The sequence below is a fragment of the Thamnophis elegans genome, chromosome 7 (genome assembly GCF_009769535.1).
Source record: "Thamnophis elegans isolate rThaEle1 chromosome 7, rThaEle1.pri, whole genome shotgun sequence".
NCBI classification, from domain to species: domain Eukaryota; kingdom Metazoa; phylum Chordata; class Lepidosauria; order Squamata; family Colubridae; genus Thamnophis; species Thamnophis elegans.
Genome location: NC_045547.1, coordinates 17,940,102 through 17,958,414, shown reverse-complemented (window position 1 = coordinate 17,958,414; position 18,313 = coordinate 17,940,102). Strand labels below are relative to the sequence as shown.

Below are 18,313 nucleotides of genomic sequence, written 5' to 3'. Positions count from 1 at the left end.
TGGGCTGTCTATGATGTGTCCGCAGGTGGCTGGTAAGGCCTATATGGGAGGGGTGAAATTCAGCAGGTTCTGACAGATTCTGGAGAACCGGTAGCGGAAATTTTGAGTAGTTCGGAGAACAGGCAAATGCCACCACTGGCTAGCCCCAGAGTGGAGTGAGAATGGAGATTTTGCAACATCCTTCCCCCTGGAGTGGGGAGAGAATGGGGATTTTGCAATATCCTTCCCCTGCCATGCCCACCAAGCCAAGCCCACAGAACTGGTAATAAAAAATTGTGAAGTTCACCACTGCTATATGGGCATGAAATGTTCTGCCACATGTCAAGCAGATGTGGGTGAGTACCATTGTCGCAGCATTTGCAGCTCTGGCTTTGTGGAGTGCTCGCTTCTCTTATGCTATGGCTCTTCTTCTGTCCTCAGATGTCTGGCAGCCTTGGTGGATCAGCGTGCGCCAGGTTGATCGATCTTTTGCCAGGGTTTCCCAGGAGGTGGTGTCAATTTCCAGGGACTTGAAGGGGGCTTTCCACGTGTCTTTGCATCACTTCCAATTCATCTACTTGCAATATTGCCTTGCTTTCAAACTGCTGGGTGGGCAGGTGTTAGGGATCGATCAATGTGAGCTCACTCTGTCTCACGGTGCCGGGCTCAAACCACTGGAGTGCAGACCAGTGGTGGGTTGCTACCAGTTCAGACCAGTTCAGCTGAACTGGTAGTGGCAGCAGCAGCCCAGACCTTCCACGCCACCGAAATGCTTCACCTGATGGAGCCATCTTGTTTTTGGCTTCTGCGCATGCGCAGAACAATTTTTATTGTACTGCGCATGCGCATGCCCACGAGCGAACCGGCAGTAATGGTTGCCGGAACCCACCCCTAGTGCAGATCATTTCTGGCCAGCAGTCTCAAAATCATTAAGCCTCTGCGCCACTGTACCTACTCTGATCTGACCCTAACCGTTGTCCTTCAGCGCTTTCAACGGCGCCCCCATCGCCGCTATAACTGAGCCCATCCACCTTTCAACTACTACTCATCTTTTTGTTCTCTTTCCTGCCATTTTCCCCAGCAACAGAGTTTTCTCCAGAGAGTTAGGTTTCCAGGTGGGTTAGCAGCACTTAAACCAAGTTCTTTTGTCCCTCAAGAAAAAAACCTTACATTTTCTCCTACATCGGCTGGAACACCTCGAGTATTATAGATCTCATTTTGATGCGACAAGCACCGGTATGTGAAGTCTGCACATCCCAAATCAAGGATTGTGTAAGGGATCATTTCAGGCCACCAGCAAGAGAAAGATCTTTTTCTCCCCCTGTAACTTGTTATTTGGGAGAGAGCTAAATTACAGAGAGAAAAAGAGGAGGTCAGAGAGCAAAGAAGAAAGGATAGTTAGCTATCCATCTCCTCCTTTTTAAAATTCCATCTGCTGTTCTGAGCAGGCCTCCTAGGGGAATAACTCCTCAGTAGAAAAAATGAGGGACTCCTCTTGTCAACTCCTAAATAATCTCACAACAAAACCATGAGAAGAGTGTGTATAGAAATGTGTGCATCTAAGCCTTCGGTAAAGGTTATTTTCTTTGAACATGCATTTAGACTCCTATATTATTATTTTTTTGGCTTGGTGACTCATATTCTTATTTTCACTAGTAGAAAGTTATACCTGGGATGTCGGGAACTACTTGCTAAAAACAACTTAATAAGTCTTTTCCCACAGTTGCATGTATCGAATCATATTTGTCTGGTATTGCTTGTTTTCCATCTAGAGAATCGGTTTTCCAGAAGGCTGCAGCAAACAGAAATATCACTCCTCACAAATGATGCCTGTACCAGATACTGGGGTGAAGACATTAAAAACACGAATATATGTGGAAGTGCTACGGGGACAACTTCATGTCCTGTACGTAACGGGTGTGGGATATTGTCATTAAATGGGAGAAGTGTAATCTTGCATTTGGGACCACTTAACTGAAGAGGCGCCAATCATACTGAAATTCCTAATGTGATCAGTAAGATTATCCATTAAAAAGACGGGGGATATGATCCCAAGACTGTATTTGACATCAGAAAGCTTTCTGGCTGCGCTGCCACGAATCAGCATTGCAGCTGTAGAGAATTAGCAGAGCGGTTTCCCGCCGTTTTGAAGAAGGGAGCATACATAATGTGCTTTTTCAGAAACAAACAAAATTGCCTATGGATATGATCAGTGGTGGGATTGAAAATTTTTAGCAACTAGTTGCTGGGTGGATGTGGCCATGGGGGCGTGGTTGGGTTGGCTTTCTGCACCATGGGGAGGGGGGCATTTTCACCCTCCCCAGGCTCCGGAGGATTTCCTTGAGCCTTCGGAAGAGTGAAAATGGCCTCCCCCAGGCTCCGGAGGCCCTCCGAAGGCAGGACTTCTGGTACTTTTAGTAGACCCATTTTTCGCCCTCCCAGAGTCTCTGTGCGGGACCTGCACTTACCTGGCATCCAAAACAGGCTGCATGGAGATTCCTGGGAGGGGTTAGGCAGAGCCAGCTGGTTGTCGGAACTACGGGTTCGGCGAACCAGATTAAAATTAACATCCAGTTCGCTCGAACTGGTCCAAATCAGCTGAATTCCACCCCTGGATATGATACTGTTCTGCTTATTTTGAATCATTGTCCTCAAGTGGTACAAGAACTTCAGATGGGTATTGAAAGTATGAAGCCATAAATCAGAAACAGACAATCTGTTGCCTTCCAGATGTTTTGGATGGCAAATATTAGCAGCAATAAAGAAAGCTGCAGTTAAAATATCAGGAGGGTATCATTAATTGTTGCATTTCTTGTGCCATAGATATATAACCCTATGGAGCAGAGGTGTCAAACTCGATTTCATTGAGGGCCATGTTAGTGTTATAGTTGACTTTGGGGGGCCAGGGTAGGCGTGGCCAGCTTGACGATACTCGTGCCGAGGGCACCTGTGGTGGCTTGAGCACTCTGCTAGCGAAAGCAGGTTCCCCAGCTCCAATTTCAGCTGTGACAGTCTCCTGCAGCCCTCTGCCAGCAAAAATGGAGCTTGGGAGGACCCAAGCAACCGCAGGTCGGTCCTTTGCTGTTTCCAGGTGGTCCCGTGGGCCAGATCTCAGCACCCCGTGGGCCGGATCTGGCCCCAAGGCCTTGCATTTGACAACCCTGCTATAGAATGATGGGTTGATTTTAAGCTATGTATTATGGCTGAAAATGCTTATTATTTTGCATCCTATTCATTCTGTCCCTCCTTCTGTTTACAGCGAGAGTTGGGGGGACCTCTTATATGCAAGATTGATGGACGTTATAAGCTTGTTGGTCTTGAGAGCTGGACTAGTGCCCATTGTGAACCAGAGTCTCCAACAGTCTACACGCAAATCTCTTTTTACAGAAATTGGATTTCAGCAGTGATTTATGGACAATTGTGAAAAATGAACTTAAAAAAGCACAACTGTAATAGAAGTTGTGCTTCAGAAGGACTAATTTGTCAAGTGTTGCCAAATCTTCATGTATTTTCTCAGAATCAGTTCTGGAGAAACTAATGCCATCTTGCTATTTATTGAAAGCATGATGCCCAAGTCTGCATATCTTTAAGTAGAAAAACTCATATGGTTTCTGAATGTCTGGATACGTCTCCTTCTAATATGTTTCCTAATAATTGTGTATTAAGAATATTCTAATACTGCAACCTTCCCAGGAGGCTTCCAGCAAATAAAGTCAATAGGAAAAGATGGATTCACGTAACAAACACATGATTTACTTAATGACTGCTGTGATTTATTTAATGTCCGTGGCATGAAAGGTCATAAAATCGAGGCTGACTGGCTTAATGACAGCCTTGCTTAGCAACGTATGTTCCTGTCCCAATTGTGGTCATAAGTCGATGACTATCTATAATACTTGGGAGATAACCTCTTTGGGGGAGGGGGGCAGAATTTGTGATCTAACTCCGCTCAATTCTCCAAAACATTTCTTTAATGTCCAATCTCAAACTGAAATTAAGAATAAATAATCTGTGTCCTCCGTTCAGGAATCTGAGAGGGCTTTCAGTTAAAGGAAGGCCCACTCAACGAGATTCTTCACTTTAACAGAGATTAAAGCAGGGTCTGGAAGCGCCCTCTAAGTGCGGGTTCAAATAATTCCAAGTCCCTCGGTCCTTCAAATCTGCAGAGGAAAACCTTTCTGCTTTGATCCCATCCTCTCAAAGGGATAAGGAACGCCTTAGAAAGAATTCAGGAATGGAATCAGGTAAACCACATGCAAGGATACGGAAAGGTCTCGTGTAATGGTGCTGTAAGACACTCGCCCATTAAGCATCCTGTCTACTCTACAAAAGAGGCGAACGGCCTACGGGACGATATCATCTTTGAAGTTGCTTCGCGGCTACTAAGGAAGCTACAGACTTTTGTTTGGCATTCTTCAGTGCAGCGAGCAGTTGCAGAGAGGTGGACTGCAACACCTCTTTCTTTACGGCATTACCTTTAGCCATCAACTCCCGCATTTTCTGCAGCAGCTGTTGCACTCTTTTATCCTTTAGCTGCGTCAAGAAGTTCTCCAATTTTGCAGCAGTTGGAGCATTCATTGCCAAGGAGTTCTCCAATCTTGCAGTGGTTGATGATTTCATTGGCAAGAACGTCTCCCGTTTTGCAGTCGTTGGGGAGTTCATCGGGGGCTCAGGCATCATTTTCTTTTGCCAAATATTTGCAGGCCCTCCTTCGAACGGAAGCAGAGAAGAGAGGGCGATGGTCTGAGGTTTGGACTTCCTAGGACCAAAGCCAGAAGGAAGGAGAAGAAGCTGCACGACAGAGGTAGGCTGCAAGGGATACTGCCCAAGAAGAGCAGAGATTGGGACAATAGGCCATCCAGCAACTCTGGCAGGAGGCGAGACCTGAGCAGAACTTTTACGGATGGGGTGCTTGGTCGATAGCACAGACGTTGTGGAAGCAGTAGAAGATGAGGAAGGAGGGGAAGAAGAACAGGAAGTTGTAGGTGTGGCAGTGACAGTGACAACAGCACTAGGAGATGCTGAAGTTGGGCTACTGGCTGGGGCAACAGTAGTGGCAGGATTTGTGGAAACAGAACTCAGTGATGGTGTAGAGGATTCAGTGGCAGTGACAGTGACAACGGGACTAGGAGATGCTGAAGTTGGGCTACTGGCTATATCAATAGTAATGGCAGGATTTGTGGAAACAGAACCCAGTGATGGTGTATCGGTTTCAGTGGCAGTGACAGTGACAACGGGACTAGGAGATGCTGAAGTTGGGCTACTGGCTATATCAATAGTAATGGCAGGATTTGTGGAAACAGAACCCAGTGATGGTGTAGAGGATTCAGTGGCAGTGACAGTGATGGGACTAGGAGATGCTGAAGTTGGGCTACTGACTGTAGTAACAGTAGTGGCAGGATTTGTGGAAACAGAACTCAGTGATGGTGTATTGGTTTCAGTGGCAGTGACAGTGACAACGGGACTAGGAGATGGTGAAGTTGGGCTACTGGCTATAGCAACAGTAGTGGCAGGATTTGTGGGAAGAGAACCCACTGATGGTGTAGAGGATTCAGTGACAGTGACAACGGGACTAGGAGATGGTGAAGTTGGGCTACTGGCTATAGCAACAGTAGTGGCAGGATTTGTGGGAAGAGAACCCACTGATGGTGTAGAGGATTCAGTGACAGTGACAACAGGACTAGGAGATGCTGAAGTTGGGCTACTGACTGTAGCGACAGTAGTGGCAGGATTTGTGGAAACAGAACCCACTGGTGGTGTGGTGGCTTGAGGGATGGTAGGCTTAGAGGAGGATCCAGTGACAACAGATACAGAAGTAACTGGGGTAGCTGTCATAGCGTTGGAAGTGGAAGGAAGCTTAGGAACAGGAGTCAGAGAAGGCACATCAAGCATAAGGTGCTGGGAGAAAGACCCCTCTGACAGGTTAGGTTTGGTGGTAAACAATTCAGGAAAACTTTGCCCGGCTATCACTGCATCAAGTCCAGTGAGAAGCTCAAGCAAGGATTCTGAGTCAGTTGTGACAGGAGTAGAAGTGGTGGGCAGTTCAAGCAAAGGCTTCGTGGAAGTAATATCAGAAGCAATACTGGGATGTTTAGGAATGATTCCAATGGTAGGGTCCGAAACAGTTGTGATGGTTTCTGTTGCTGCTGTGGGAGTATTGGATACAGGGGTGAGAGGCGCAGGAGATGTCGTGGTGGTATGGAGAGTGGTAGGGAGAATGCTGATAAGTGGCTTCTCTTGTAGGGTAGATGATGATTCAGTATTTTCAAGTTCTTGATAGGTGTTTTGTGTTATTGAAGATGTTTCACTGATCTCATCTGGACACTGAATCCGCTACAACAGGAGAAATAATGCAAAGCAGAAGTCACACCTTTGGGTTGCTATGATTTTTCTAAGCTATCATTTCTTTCATTTTCTTCTGCATGAGAGAAGACTGTGCTCTGACATCTCTAGAGGGTTTCTAAAGTGCTTTGTCCAGAAATGTCAAGTATTTCTGATTGTGCTCTTCCTTCACTCCCAGGTTGTAAAGCATTTTCCTTTCTCCACTCATGAAGCAAACTATTAACTGATTCAGATCCCCACCTGTTTCCTATAACAGGATCTAGTGCTGGAGGATACTTTCCTGACTGAACTACACAGCTGTTCTAACCTAAGCTGCCCAAGAGTATGAAGCAAACTCCTTGTCCTGACAAAAACCTCTTTTATTAATTTACTGTGAATTCTTCTCATTCATAACCAACAAAGTCTTTCAAGGGAGGATTTACAGTCACAGACCTTATCTGGCTTGGAGAGCTGCCAGGCCGATAGCTGCAAAACTTGGCAAGGAGCCTCAGAAAGTCACAAACCAATTAAGCAAACTAATTGTCTCCTGCTAACTCCCCTTTCTCTCCTCTTTTATTTCCTCTGGGAGGGGCCATTTATTGACCACCTGTGGCCTTACTCCCAAGTCGACCCCTGTTCTTTAGCTGTTCTCTTTGTCTGGCAGCTCTGTGCTTGCGCACATTGGGAACAGGCTCCAGCTGTTCATCTGCCTCACTGATCTCCAACTCCGAAGGTACACTATATTGCCAAAAGTATTCGCTCACCTGCCTTTACTCGCATATGAACTTACTGTAAGTGACATCCCATTCCTAATCCTTAGGGTTCAATATGACGTCGGTCCACCCTTTGCAGCTATAACAGCTTCAGCTCTTCTGGGAAGGCTGTCCACAAGGTTTAGGAGTGTGTGACCATTCTTCCAGAAGCGCATTTGTGAGGTCACACACTGATGTTGGACAAGAAGGCCTGGCTCTCAGTCTCCACTCTAATTCATCCCAAAGGTGGTCTATCGGGTTGAGGTCAGGATTCTGTGCAGGCCAGTCAAGGTCATCCACACCAGACTCTGTTATCCATGTCTTTATGGACCTTGCTTTGTGCACTGGTGCACAGTCATGTTGGAAGAGGAAGGGGCCAGTTCCAAACTGTGCCCACAAAGTTGGGAGCATGGAATTGTCCAAAATGTCTTGGTATGCTGAAGCATTCAGAGTTCCTTTCACTGGAACTAAGGGGCCAAGCCCAGCTCCTAAAAAACAACCCCACACCATAATCCCCCCTCCACCAAACTTTACACTTGGCACAATGCAGTCCAACAAGTACCGTTCTCCTGGCACCCGCCAAACCCAGACTCGTCCATCGGATTGCCCGATGGAGAAGCATGATTCGTCACTCCAGAGAATGCCTCTCCATTGCTCTAGAATCCAGTGGCAGCGTACTTTACACCACTGCATCCGATGCTTTGCATTGCACTTGGTGATGTATGGCTTGGATGCAGCTGCTCAGCTATGGAAACCCATTCCATGAAGCTCTCTGCGCACTGTTCTTGAGCTAATCTGAAGTCTACATGACATTTTAGGTCTGTAGCGATTGACTCTGCAGAAAGTTGGCGACCTCTTCGCACTATGCGCCTCAGCATCCACTGACCCCGCTCCGTCAGTTTACATGGCCTACCACTTTGTGGCTGAGTTGCTATCATTCCCAAACACTTCCATGTTCTTATAATACAGCTGACAGTTGACTGTGGAATATTTAGGAGCGAGGAAATTTCACGACTGGATTTGTTGCACAGGTGGAATCCTATCACAGTTCCATGCTGGAATTCACTGAGCTCCTGAGAGCAACCCATTCTTTCACAAATGTTTGTAAAAACAGTCTGCATGCCTAGGTACTTGATTTTATACACCTGTGGCCATGGAAGTGATTGGAACACCTGATTCTGATTATTTGCATGGGTGAGCGAATACTTTTGGCAATATAGTGTAGCTGATAACTGTCAGACAACCCTGGCCCCATCTCTGCCTCTGACGCAGAGCCCTCATCAGAGCCTTCCCCAGACTCCAGGACTGGCCCATGTTCCTCCCCAACCTCCTCACTGTCCGAATCTGCTGCCAGCTCCGCTGGTGGGCCACAACAACAGCTTTTCAAAATGGAGGACTTCTGTCACCAATAAAAGGTGGAGTCTGCAATAATCCCCAAGGGGATGACCAAAACTGATTGCGGCTTGCAGTACTTTCCATGGATCTTTTTTCTTTAATATTTAAAAAAAAACATTTTTCTGCTTTTTAGACCAAATTAGGTACGGTAATAATCTCATTAGTCTTTGTGCAATATAATATTTGAAAGAAGACAGTAATGTGCCTCAAGAGGAAAACTTCTATTAGTGCCAATAAAACCTTTTCTTCCAATGCAAACTGCAAATGCAGGACAGCTGGTCGATGTGTATGTGTGGGTACACCCTGACTGACACCCCTAAAATCATAACAACAGATTAAGAAAAGCTGCTACTAATTTTTCTGAAATTGATGCCAAAGTGAATGCCATAAACAATTTCACCTCTAGCATTCCTCTTAATGACATGCCAAGGCAGATGGCTATTTTGCTTCACTTAAAGATATGGCTGGCCTGACCCTTTGCTAGCCTGTCCTTCCCTTATTTCTTCCCTTCTCCCTCAGAACCCGCCTCCCCAGATTTCCCTAAACCCATGATGGCGAATCTATGGCACATGTGCCACAGGTGGCATGTGGAGCCATTTCTGAGGGCACATGAGGTGTTGGCCTGTCAGCTCCTTTTTCGACCTTGAGTTTTGGCCATTTTCTGCCCTCCTGAAGCCTCCGGAAGGAGAAAAACAGCCCAATGACAACCTGGAAGTCCATTCCAGAACTTCCGGTTTGCATGTTGGGCCGTTTTTCGCCTTCCCCAGGCTCCTAGAAAGCCTCTAGAGCCTGGGGAGGGCGAAAAACGAATGTACCGGGCCCACCGGAAGTCGGAAAATGGGCTGTTTCCGGCCTTCGGACGGCCTCCGAGGGTGGGCGGAGGAGGCCGTTTTCGCCGTCCCCAAGCTCCAAGAAAGCCGTGCGTGCATGCGCGGGGCAGCAATGGTGTGTGTATCACGCGCACATGTGCAGGGGGCACAGGGGGGCATTAAATTGTGGGGGTGGGCACGGACACACATGCAATAGCACGCACACACATACTTTTGGCACCCGAGGTGAAAAAGGTTCACCATCACTGCCCTAAGCCCCTGTCATTCCTAAAGCTGCTTTGCCCTTGGTAATAAATGGGGACTTGGATTTGTTCCCCATGAGCAGAAAGTGATGCTTATGCATAGCATGGAAAGAATCACCTTGGAAGCCAGTGATGCAGAAACTGGCATCTTCTCCTGACTGCAAATGTGGTGATGTCAGATGGGAACACTGCTGTACAGCCTATATAATCTGTACGCACTGAGTTATACGCTTTGTTTCTGACAATTTTCAACAGGACCTAGAGCATGGGTGTCAAACGTGCCTCGTCATGTTGCTGTGACGTATCGCGACATTTTTCCCCCTTCGTGGAGCGTGGGTGGGTGTGGTCTCCACGTGTCGCGTCCGGCCTGCAGGCTGCCAGTTTGACACCCCTGACCTAGAGTCAGCTTCTCCACATTGGTGATTCTAAGGAAGAGAGAATACAATGGCCAGTGATGATACTGGTCCAGAAATCTGAAACATAAGGGCCCCTACTCATGTAAAGGTAAAGAAGCTCCTGCAAATTTTACTTCATTAGTTGTTACTGACTATACAGAGGCCGGTGGTCATCTCTGTTTCAAGGCTGCTGAGCCTTTCCTCAGTCATGTGACAGCATGATGTCACAGAGCACTGGTACCTTCCCACCGAAGTGGTACCTATTTATCTACTCGCATTTGGATGCTTTCGAACTGCTAGGTTGGCATCAGCTGAGGCAAGGACAGGAGCTCATCCCATCATGTAGCGCTTAGGTCTCAAACATGGGCTGCCATTTTCCAGCTGACAAGTCCAGCATTTTAACAACTGAGCCACCATGTTGCCATCCATACTTATGTGGAGTGTGTGGAAAAAGCACTGGGTACCCTCCAGACATATGGTTTTCGACTACAGAGTAGTTAGTGCTGAGAATTCTGGGAAGTGGACTCCATGTATCCAGAGTGACTGTAATGGTATGTGGGAAAGACCTTGGGAGAAAGAAAAAGAGCCATAGCCAGGGAATCAGTTGGATAAAAGATAACTAGTCCTCAACAAGAATGCGGGAGAATCCCTCCCTAGTTTCTTGGGCTGTAAAGATGATGAGAGAGAAATGCACATTCAGACTTGCAAAATTATTCTAATGTAACCTTACACTAGAGTAGAAATAGTTGATTGAGCCGCGGTGGTGCAGTGGTTAGAGTGAAGTACTGCAGGCTAATTCTGCTGACTGCCAGCTGCCTGCAATTTGGCAGTTCAAATCTCACCCGGATCAAAGTTGACTCAGCCTTCCATCCTTCCAAGATGGGTAAAATGAGGACCCAGATTGTTGGGAGCAATGGGCTGACTCTCTGAACTGCTTAGAGAGGGGCTGTATAGCGCTGTGAAGTGGTATATAAGTCTAAGTGCTATTGCTATTTGGACGTGCTTCTTGTCTGGACTACCTCACAAGGATGAAAGTGGTTCACATTGAATAACATTGAATCAGAGTAAACAGATATGAGTGAAACAAGGATCTATATTCGTGTTATAATATCTAATTCTTTATTCAGGGTGGGTGGAATCCTGGTGATATATTATAATGTGAAATACTTGGAGCATTTTGATAGAGTGGGGTGGTGAGAATGTTCGGTCCCTGGCATAAACAGTGTTAGATTGCAAAAACTAGACTAGACATGTGTAGGGCAGTGATGTTGAAACAGGGGTAAGTGACAAGCAGAGGAAAGCTTGCTACTCATGCTATGCAGCCAAAGGAGGCGTTGGAGCTGGATACAGATGACTGAGGTCTCAATTTAAATAACTCTACTCACCTATATAACTAGCCTGATCCTCTTGGAAGCAAAGTAAGTACAATGCAGCGAAAATCATATTTACTCAATGAGTAAATATTCTCAATGAGGACTAGCTGCTTCCATTCCCTTTCTATTGCTATTCCTGTGCTTATGACTGTCTTATAGCAATAGCAATAGCAGTTAGACTTATATACCGCTTCATAGGGCTTTCAGCCCTCTCTAAGCGGTTTACAGAGTCAGCATATCGCCCCCACAGTCTGGGTCCTCATTTCACCTACCTCGGAAGGATGGAAGGCTGAGTCAACTTTGAGTCGGTGAGATTAGAACTGCTGAATTGCAGATAACAGTCAGCTGAAGTGGCCTGCAGTACTGCACCCTAACCACTGTGCCACCTCGGCACCTCTTTTGCCTTCAGTGAATCTTTCAGCCAGGGGTGGGATTGAAAAATGTTAGCAACTGGCTCTCTGCCTGGTTGCCGGGTGGGCAGGGCCATGGGGCTGTGGCCTACTCAACCTCCTGCACCATGGCGGTGGGCGGGGCATTTTTGCCTTCCCCAGGCTCCAGAAGCTTTCCTCGAGCCTCTGGGAGGACGGAAATGGCCTCCCCCAACTCAAGTGGCCCTCCGGAAGCCGGAAATAGGCCCATTTCTGGACTTCCAGAAGGCCCATTTTTCACCCTCCAAGAGCCACTGCGGGGGCCCTGCACTTACCTGGCATGATGAATGGGCTGCATGGAGACTCCTGGGAGGGGTGGGGTGGGGTGAGGCAGGGTGGGAGGGATCATCCAGTCCTTCCAACTACCGGTTTGGGGAACCAGATGCAAAATTAGCACCTGGTTCGCCCGAACCAGTCTGAACCAGCTGAAGCCCACCCCTGCTTTCAGCCCATTCTATTTCCAACACCAAGTGCTGCCTAAACAGATCTCTGGGCAAGAAATGCCTCAGATCAATAAACAACAGCTTCTTCCTTTCTCTTACCTTCACAAAATACCTCTTCAAGGTGCAGCGATAAAAAGTGAGGGTGCAGAAATCAGGAAAGCTGGGCATTTCTGCCATGTCGGAACATACCCTCCCTAGGAGAGAAGTGGAGGATTAGAGAAAAATCCCCAAGGCCTTCGGGTTACTTCCATTAATTTTCATTGAGATCCAGTATAACCCATAGAGTTGCTAGCATCACTGTTGTATCATTAGAGTCTCCGCCAGCTTTTGAGAATTCAAATGAGGGGGGGGGGGGGTTTCCCTCCAAATAGGTTACCAAACATTGCAGCAATTCCATGAAGTCGTGCCAGGTTGCAACTTTAACTTCTGCCACTGGCTACTTCGAACTGTGAAATATTGTGTTGGAGGAGCACTTATCCAGATCTTTTGGAAAGAAGCCATTGGAAAGTTCTTGGCACTTTATAACATTTGATTTCTTTACAAACATAGTAGAGGAACATTTTTTTTTTCCAGATCAGCTGGGTCTCTTAGGATTCTCTCTACTTTTGCTTAGGTGAGGCCTAAACAAAACCTATATTTTATTTTATTTGAATAACAATAAACAAAAAATAGTTAATACAGTTATGAATGATGTTGTATTTTTAACAATCTTGTACTTAATAATTTTCCCGTTTTGACACTTTACATTTCCTAGGATTTATATGCATGAGGCCTGGGACCCCCGAATCCTAGAATTTCAGAAGACATCACACACCCTGGTGCATTGGTGAAATTCATTTTTTTTTTTTACTACCGGTTCTGTGGGCGTGGCTTGGTAGGCGTGGCAGGGGAAGGATACTGCAAAATCTCCATTCCCTCCCTACTCCAGAGGAAGGATACTGCAAAATCCCCATTCTCACTCCACTCCAGAACCTGTCAGAACCTGCTGAATGTCACCTCTGCCCTTATATTTTCACAACGTCCACCACACCATTCTATAATGGTTTGATCTTTCCCGGATGATCTCAATACACTTCAGGTTTTGGAAAGGGAAGATAAATGGTTTGAGAGGGAAAGAATCCATTTATGGCAAAGTAAAAAATCCTTCCCTCAGTAGAGGTAGTCCTTAATCTATAACAATTCATTTAGTGACCATTTGACGTTACAACAACGCTGGAAAAAAAACTTATGACCATTTTTCACACTTATAACTGTTGCGGTATGCCCATGGTCACGTGATCAAAATTCAAATGCTTGGCAATTGACTCATATTTATGACGGTTGCAAGTGTCCTAGGGTCTCCTATGTTGTATTGTCCACATCATTCATTCATATATACATACATATATACATACATACATATTAGATTTTTTTTACAACCCCCGGTATGCCCAAATATGGGAGGAAGATCACTACTTCCATTCTCTGTCCTTCGGCTCGTCACAAGAGACCATCCAGGCAGAAACCCAATATTTTTACTGTTGCCTTTTTGTTACATTTTGTTGTATTTGTGCTGATAAATTTATTTATTTATTAAATAAATTTATTTATTAAATAAATTTATTTATTTATCAGCACAAATACAACAAAACATACATACATATGTATACATATGCATATACACACATACCTACATACATACATATACATATACACACATACATACCTATATATACACACACCTACATATACACTGTGTATGTGTATGTATACTGTATGTATATATGTATATGTATGTGTATACGTCTGTCTGTCTGTCTGTCTGTCTGTCTGTCTGTCTGTATCTATCTATCTATCTATCTATCTATCTATCTATCTATCTATCTATCTATCATCTATCATCTGCTAATGCTTCGTTCACAATGGATTTATGATTTCTGTGGATTCCATATGCTAAATAATAAATGAAAAAGCAGTAAAATCTTTCAAATCTAAAAAAGAGAAAAAGTCCAATTGCCATGATTCAACTTCCAGACAACTCTACCTGGATGACTGAGAATCTTCACTGACGTCTTTCCCAGAACCCAATTTTATTTATTTGCTTGCTTGATTGCTTGATTTAGGAGCTTCCCAACTCCAGACTGACTTTTGATAGCTCACAATATAAGTAATTAAGATATATACGGAAATAAGATATTAAGATATGCATCCTACTCCAATATTTATTTGCTTTATCACACATCCACCATAAATGATAAAATGTCCCTTCTTTACATTTACATTTCCAATATTCATTTGAAGTATCTTTATGAGCCAAGGTGGCGCAGTGGTTAAATGCAGCACTGCAGGCTACTGCTAGATCAGCAGGTCAGCGGTTCAAATCTCACCGGCTCAGGGTTGACTCAGCCTTCCATCCTTCCGAGGTGGGTAAAATGAGGACCCAGATTGTTGGGGGCAATATGCTGACTCTCTGTAAACCGCTTAGAGAGGCCTGAAAGGCCTATGAAGCGGTATATAAGTCTACTGCTATTGCTATGCATTCTTGACAACTTATCTGGAGTTAAATAGTATAGTATAGTCTTTATTGTCATTGTACAAAAAAAATACAACGAAATTGGTTTTAGCCTCATTGGTGCAATCCATGACAACAAATACAAACAACAAAAATAGTATAAGGAATAATCCTGATGCAAATAATTAGGGGAAAAGAAAAAAGAAAAAGAAAGAGAAAGAAAAACTAGTCATTTGCATGTCCGTGGAGTGATTGTGTTTAAGAGTCTGACAGCCGAAGGATAGAAACTATTTTTAAACCTATTTGTTCGGCTGGCTATGCTTTGATGTCTTCTGCCCGATGGTAGAAGTGCGAAGAGACACTGACTAGGGTGTGAATCATCTCTGAGTATCTTCCCTATTCTGCTAAAGCAGTGAGACCTGGCGATGTCATCCAGTACCAAATACCAACGATACATCATTGTATAGAAATTTCCTTTTCAATTATAGCTTAATGTAAATTGCAAACCTTTATTCCACATATTATCCCACTGTTCAAGCATTACATTATATCCAAAATTCCTTGCCCACTGAATCATACAATGCTTTACTTGTTCATTTTCCAAATTTAAATTCAATAACACTTTATAGACTTTACCAATAATATGTTCATCACTACCACACAGTGGAGTTTCCAGTTCATTTTTAATGACGTTAAACCCATGATTCTTTTTATCTAATTTAACGTAAATCAGTTCTGAGAAGAAACATATGAACACATACATATGGATTGCCTTGAACAAGAATTGGAAACTAGCTTTTATCTTATTCACTAGATATATCAATGAGAATAATAGCAGGAAGAATCTACCAAATGCGTTTGGCAAAAATTATTTTAATTGCCTTGTAAGAGAGCCACAGGCTTGCATGAATGTAAGTATGAGCCGCAGTGGTGCAGTGGATAGAGTGCAGTACTAGAGGTGACTTCTGCTGATCACCGGCTGACAGCAGTTTGGCAGATCAAATCTCACCAGGCTCAAGGTTGACTCAGCCTTCCATCCTTCTGAGGTGGGTAAAATGAGGACCCAGATTGTTGAGGGCAATAGGCTGACTCTGTAAACTGCTTAGAGAGGGCTATAAGCCGAGGTGGCGCAGTGGTTAGGGTGCAGTACTGCAGCCACTTCAGCTGACTCCTAGTTCTGCAGTTGGGCGGTTCAAATCTCACCGGCTCAGGGTTGACTCAGCCTTCCATCCTTCCGAGGTGGGTAAAATGAGGACCCAGATTGTGGGGGCAATATGCCGACTCTGTAAACCGCTTAGAGAGGGCTGAAAGCCCTATGAAGCAGTATATAAGTCTAATTGCTATTGCTATTGCTATAAAGCACTATGACGTGGTCTATAAGTTTATTGCTATTGCTTTTTCCAAATCAAGCTTTAATAAGTCTAAAAGAGGATTAAGAGCAATTCTGTAATGGCAAGTACTGTGATAGACTTTACCTTCTGGGACGATTCCATGATTTTCATACAGGTCTAAAGTCTGGACCAAAGCGTTCTGGCAGCCATACATGGATCTTAAGAAGCAAACTGCGCTGACTCGGCGTGGACTGTTCAATGTTTTGAAGAAATGGTCGTATTCGGCATCTGAGAGTGGCATGCCAGCTAGCGATGGATCTTGTATCTGTATGTCTGTTGCAAGAAGCCATTTTGAGAGCGCTGCATAAAGGAAACAAGAACAAAAATGTGACCATTTCCAAAAAGGTCTATGTTATGACAACGCACCACAGCCAAATCGCTGCAGGACAAGAGTTACACTAATATGAAAGAAATGGTAGAATAGAATAATTTGAAGAAAGGATGCAAAAGGAAGGACAGAATGAAATGGGAATGGCAAAACTTAAAATAAGTTTTTATTTATTTTAAATAATTAAATAGAATGGTTAAATTGTCCCGCAGTGAGTTGTTCCATGGCAAGTTGGCCATGGTGAGTTGACCTGCAGTGAGTTGGCTGTGGTGAGTTGGCTGAAGCAAGTTGTCCCATTCTATTCCAAAAAGGCATATACATTGTGAATAAAGAGATTTTGTTCTACATGGGTTTTAGGTAGGTTATTTATCCATTGTGCTTAGCTGCCAAGAATCAATCTTCTCTCTACATAATGTGCTGAAACGTATCTCTGGCCCTGGAAATGGGATGAATGAACCATGGCTTCGTTTCTTTTCTGAATGGGAAAGAAAAAACCATGAGGGGAAAAAAACCCTCAGAATAACCCTGCCTTGATTTGGTTTAATTTAAGAGGTGGTAGCAAGAAATTGATTCTGTTATAATACCCTACAACTTTGAAAACCATTCCTAAATTCACTGCTGTTCTTCCTGACTTCCCCTACTTCGAAAGACTGACAATTGTTTGGAAATAAGTCTCTCCAGAACTTAGGAGTGTAAGAACAGCATTCATTTCAGAAAGCAAATCAACTGGGAAGAGCTCCCGTTATTTGTCCAGCTTCTGCCAACAAAGCAGTTCGAAAGCATGTAAAATGCAAAGTACAAAAATAGGAACCACCTTTGGTGGGAAAGTAACAGCGTTCTGTGCACCTTTGGCTTTTAGTCATGCCGGTCACATGACCACGGAGACGTCTTCGGACAGTGCTGGCTTTTCAGCTTTGAAATGGAGATGAGCACTGCCCCCTAGAGTCGGGAATGACCAGCACATAGGTGCAAGGGGAACCTTTACCTTTATTTTAACTGAAAACCTTCTCAGCTCCTTTCCCTTACCATCAGATAAAATGCTTTAACTTGGCAGTAATAATACAGGAGCACAGAGCAAAAAAACCCACACAACCACAAAACCCAGCCTCAAAGACCAACAAATGTGGCCTTACTTAAACCAGAAAACTCTCGCCATTGATTCTGCCAGAACTGATTAAAACCTCTCTAATCTTTCTGCAAGGAATATGTTACATAAGATTCATATAAAATGATGAGCTGTGTTAATAACTTTCAGTGATGCCACTCTCACTGAATGCATGTCTTCCTTTTCTCCTTGCCTCTAAACATATAGTAAAAATCAACATTTTTGACTTGCCAAGGACATCTCTTTGTACAAGAGGACTCAAAATTCCCGAGGGGAAATGGAGATTCTCTTGTCCTGGCCTTATCATGGGAGCAGGGTTTTCCATAAATAGGATAGTAAAAAAATCAACGCATTGGCCCCGACAGTGAAATTGTCCGAGAAAAAGAGGACAGAGTAAGGAAAAGGCTATGCAAATGTTCTAACTCACCACAAATAAGGAGCAGAACCAGAATAGCTGGATGCCACCCCATTTTCCTGGGGGAGTCGTTGGGAACGCACTTGTTTTAATGGAGGAACCATTAGCAGGTATGTAGATAAAGGTAAGGTCTCAAACTCTCCCAATTTCTACTTTATTCTGCTTGCCAGGTGGCACCTATGTTCAGACATATTGAAGGGGAAAAGAGAAAATAGAATGGGAAGGATGAATGAAGAAGAGCCACCCCAATAGGCTAGGTCACAAGAGATGCTTGTGACATCACCATTGGGTGGCAAGATTCTTTCCAATATACTTTGCTGAAAACAGAGCTAAATCCTTTCATTATGTAATGTAAATCAACCACTAGAGATAATCCAGGCAATCTGTTGGCTATCCTGTAAGAACCTTTAAGGGATTCCCTTGTG

At 44.4% G+C, this 18,313-nt stretch overlaps 1 protein-coding gene across 1 annotated transcript in view; it reads left to right on the top strand.

Annotated features, from left to right (window-relative positions):
- Positions 1–3,548, top strand: part of OVCH1 (ovochymase 1) — a 61,899-nt gene extending 58,351 nt beyond the window's left edge. The window contains exon 24 of the mRNA XM_032221108.1: positions 3,237–3,548. Coding sequence (XP_032076999.1) covers positions 3,237–3,403 — 167 coding nt within the window. The 3' untranslated portion in view covers positions 3,404–3,548. The remainder of the gene's footprint in view (positions 1–3,236) is intronic.
- The last annotated feature ends 14,765 nt before the right edge of the window (positions 3,549–18,313 follow it).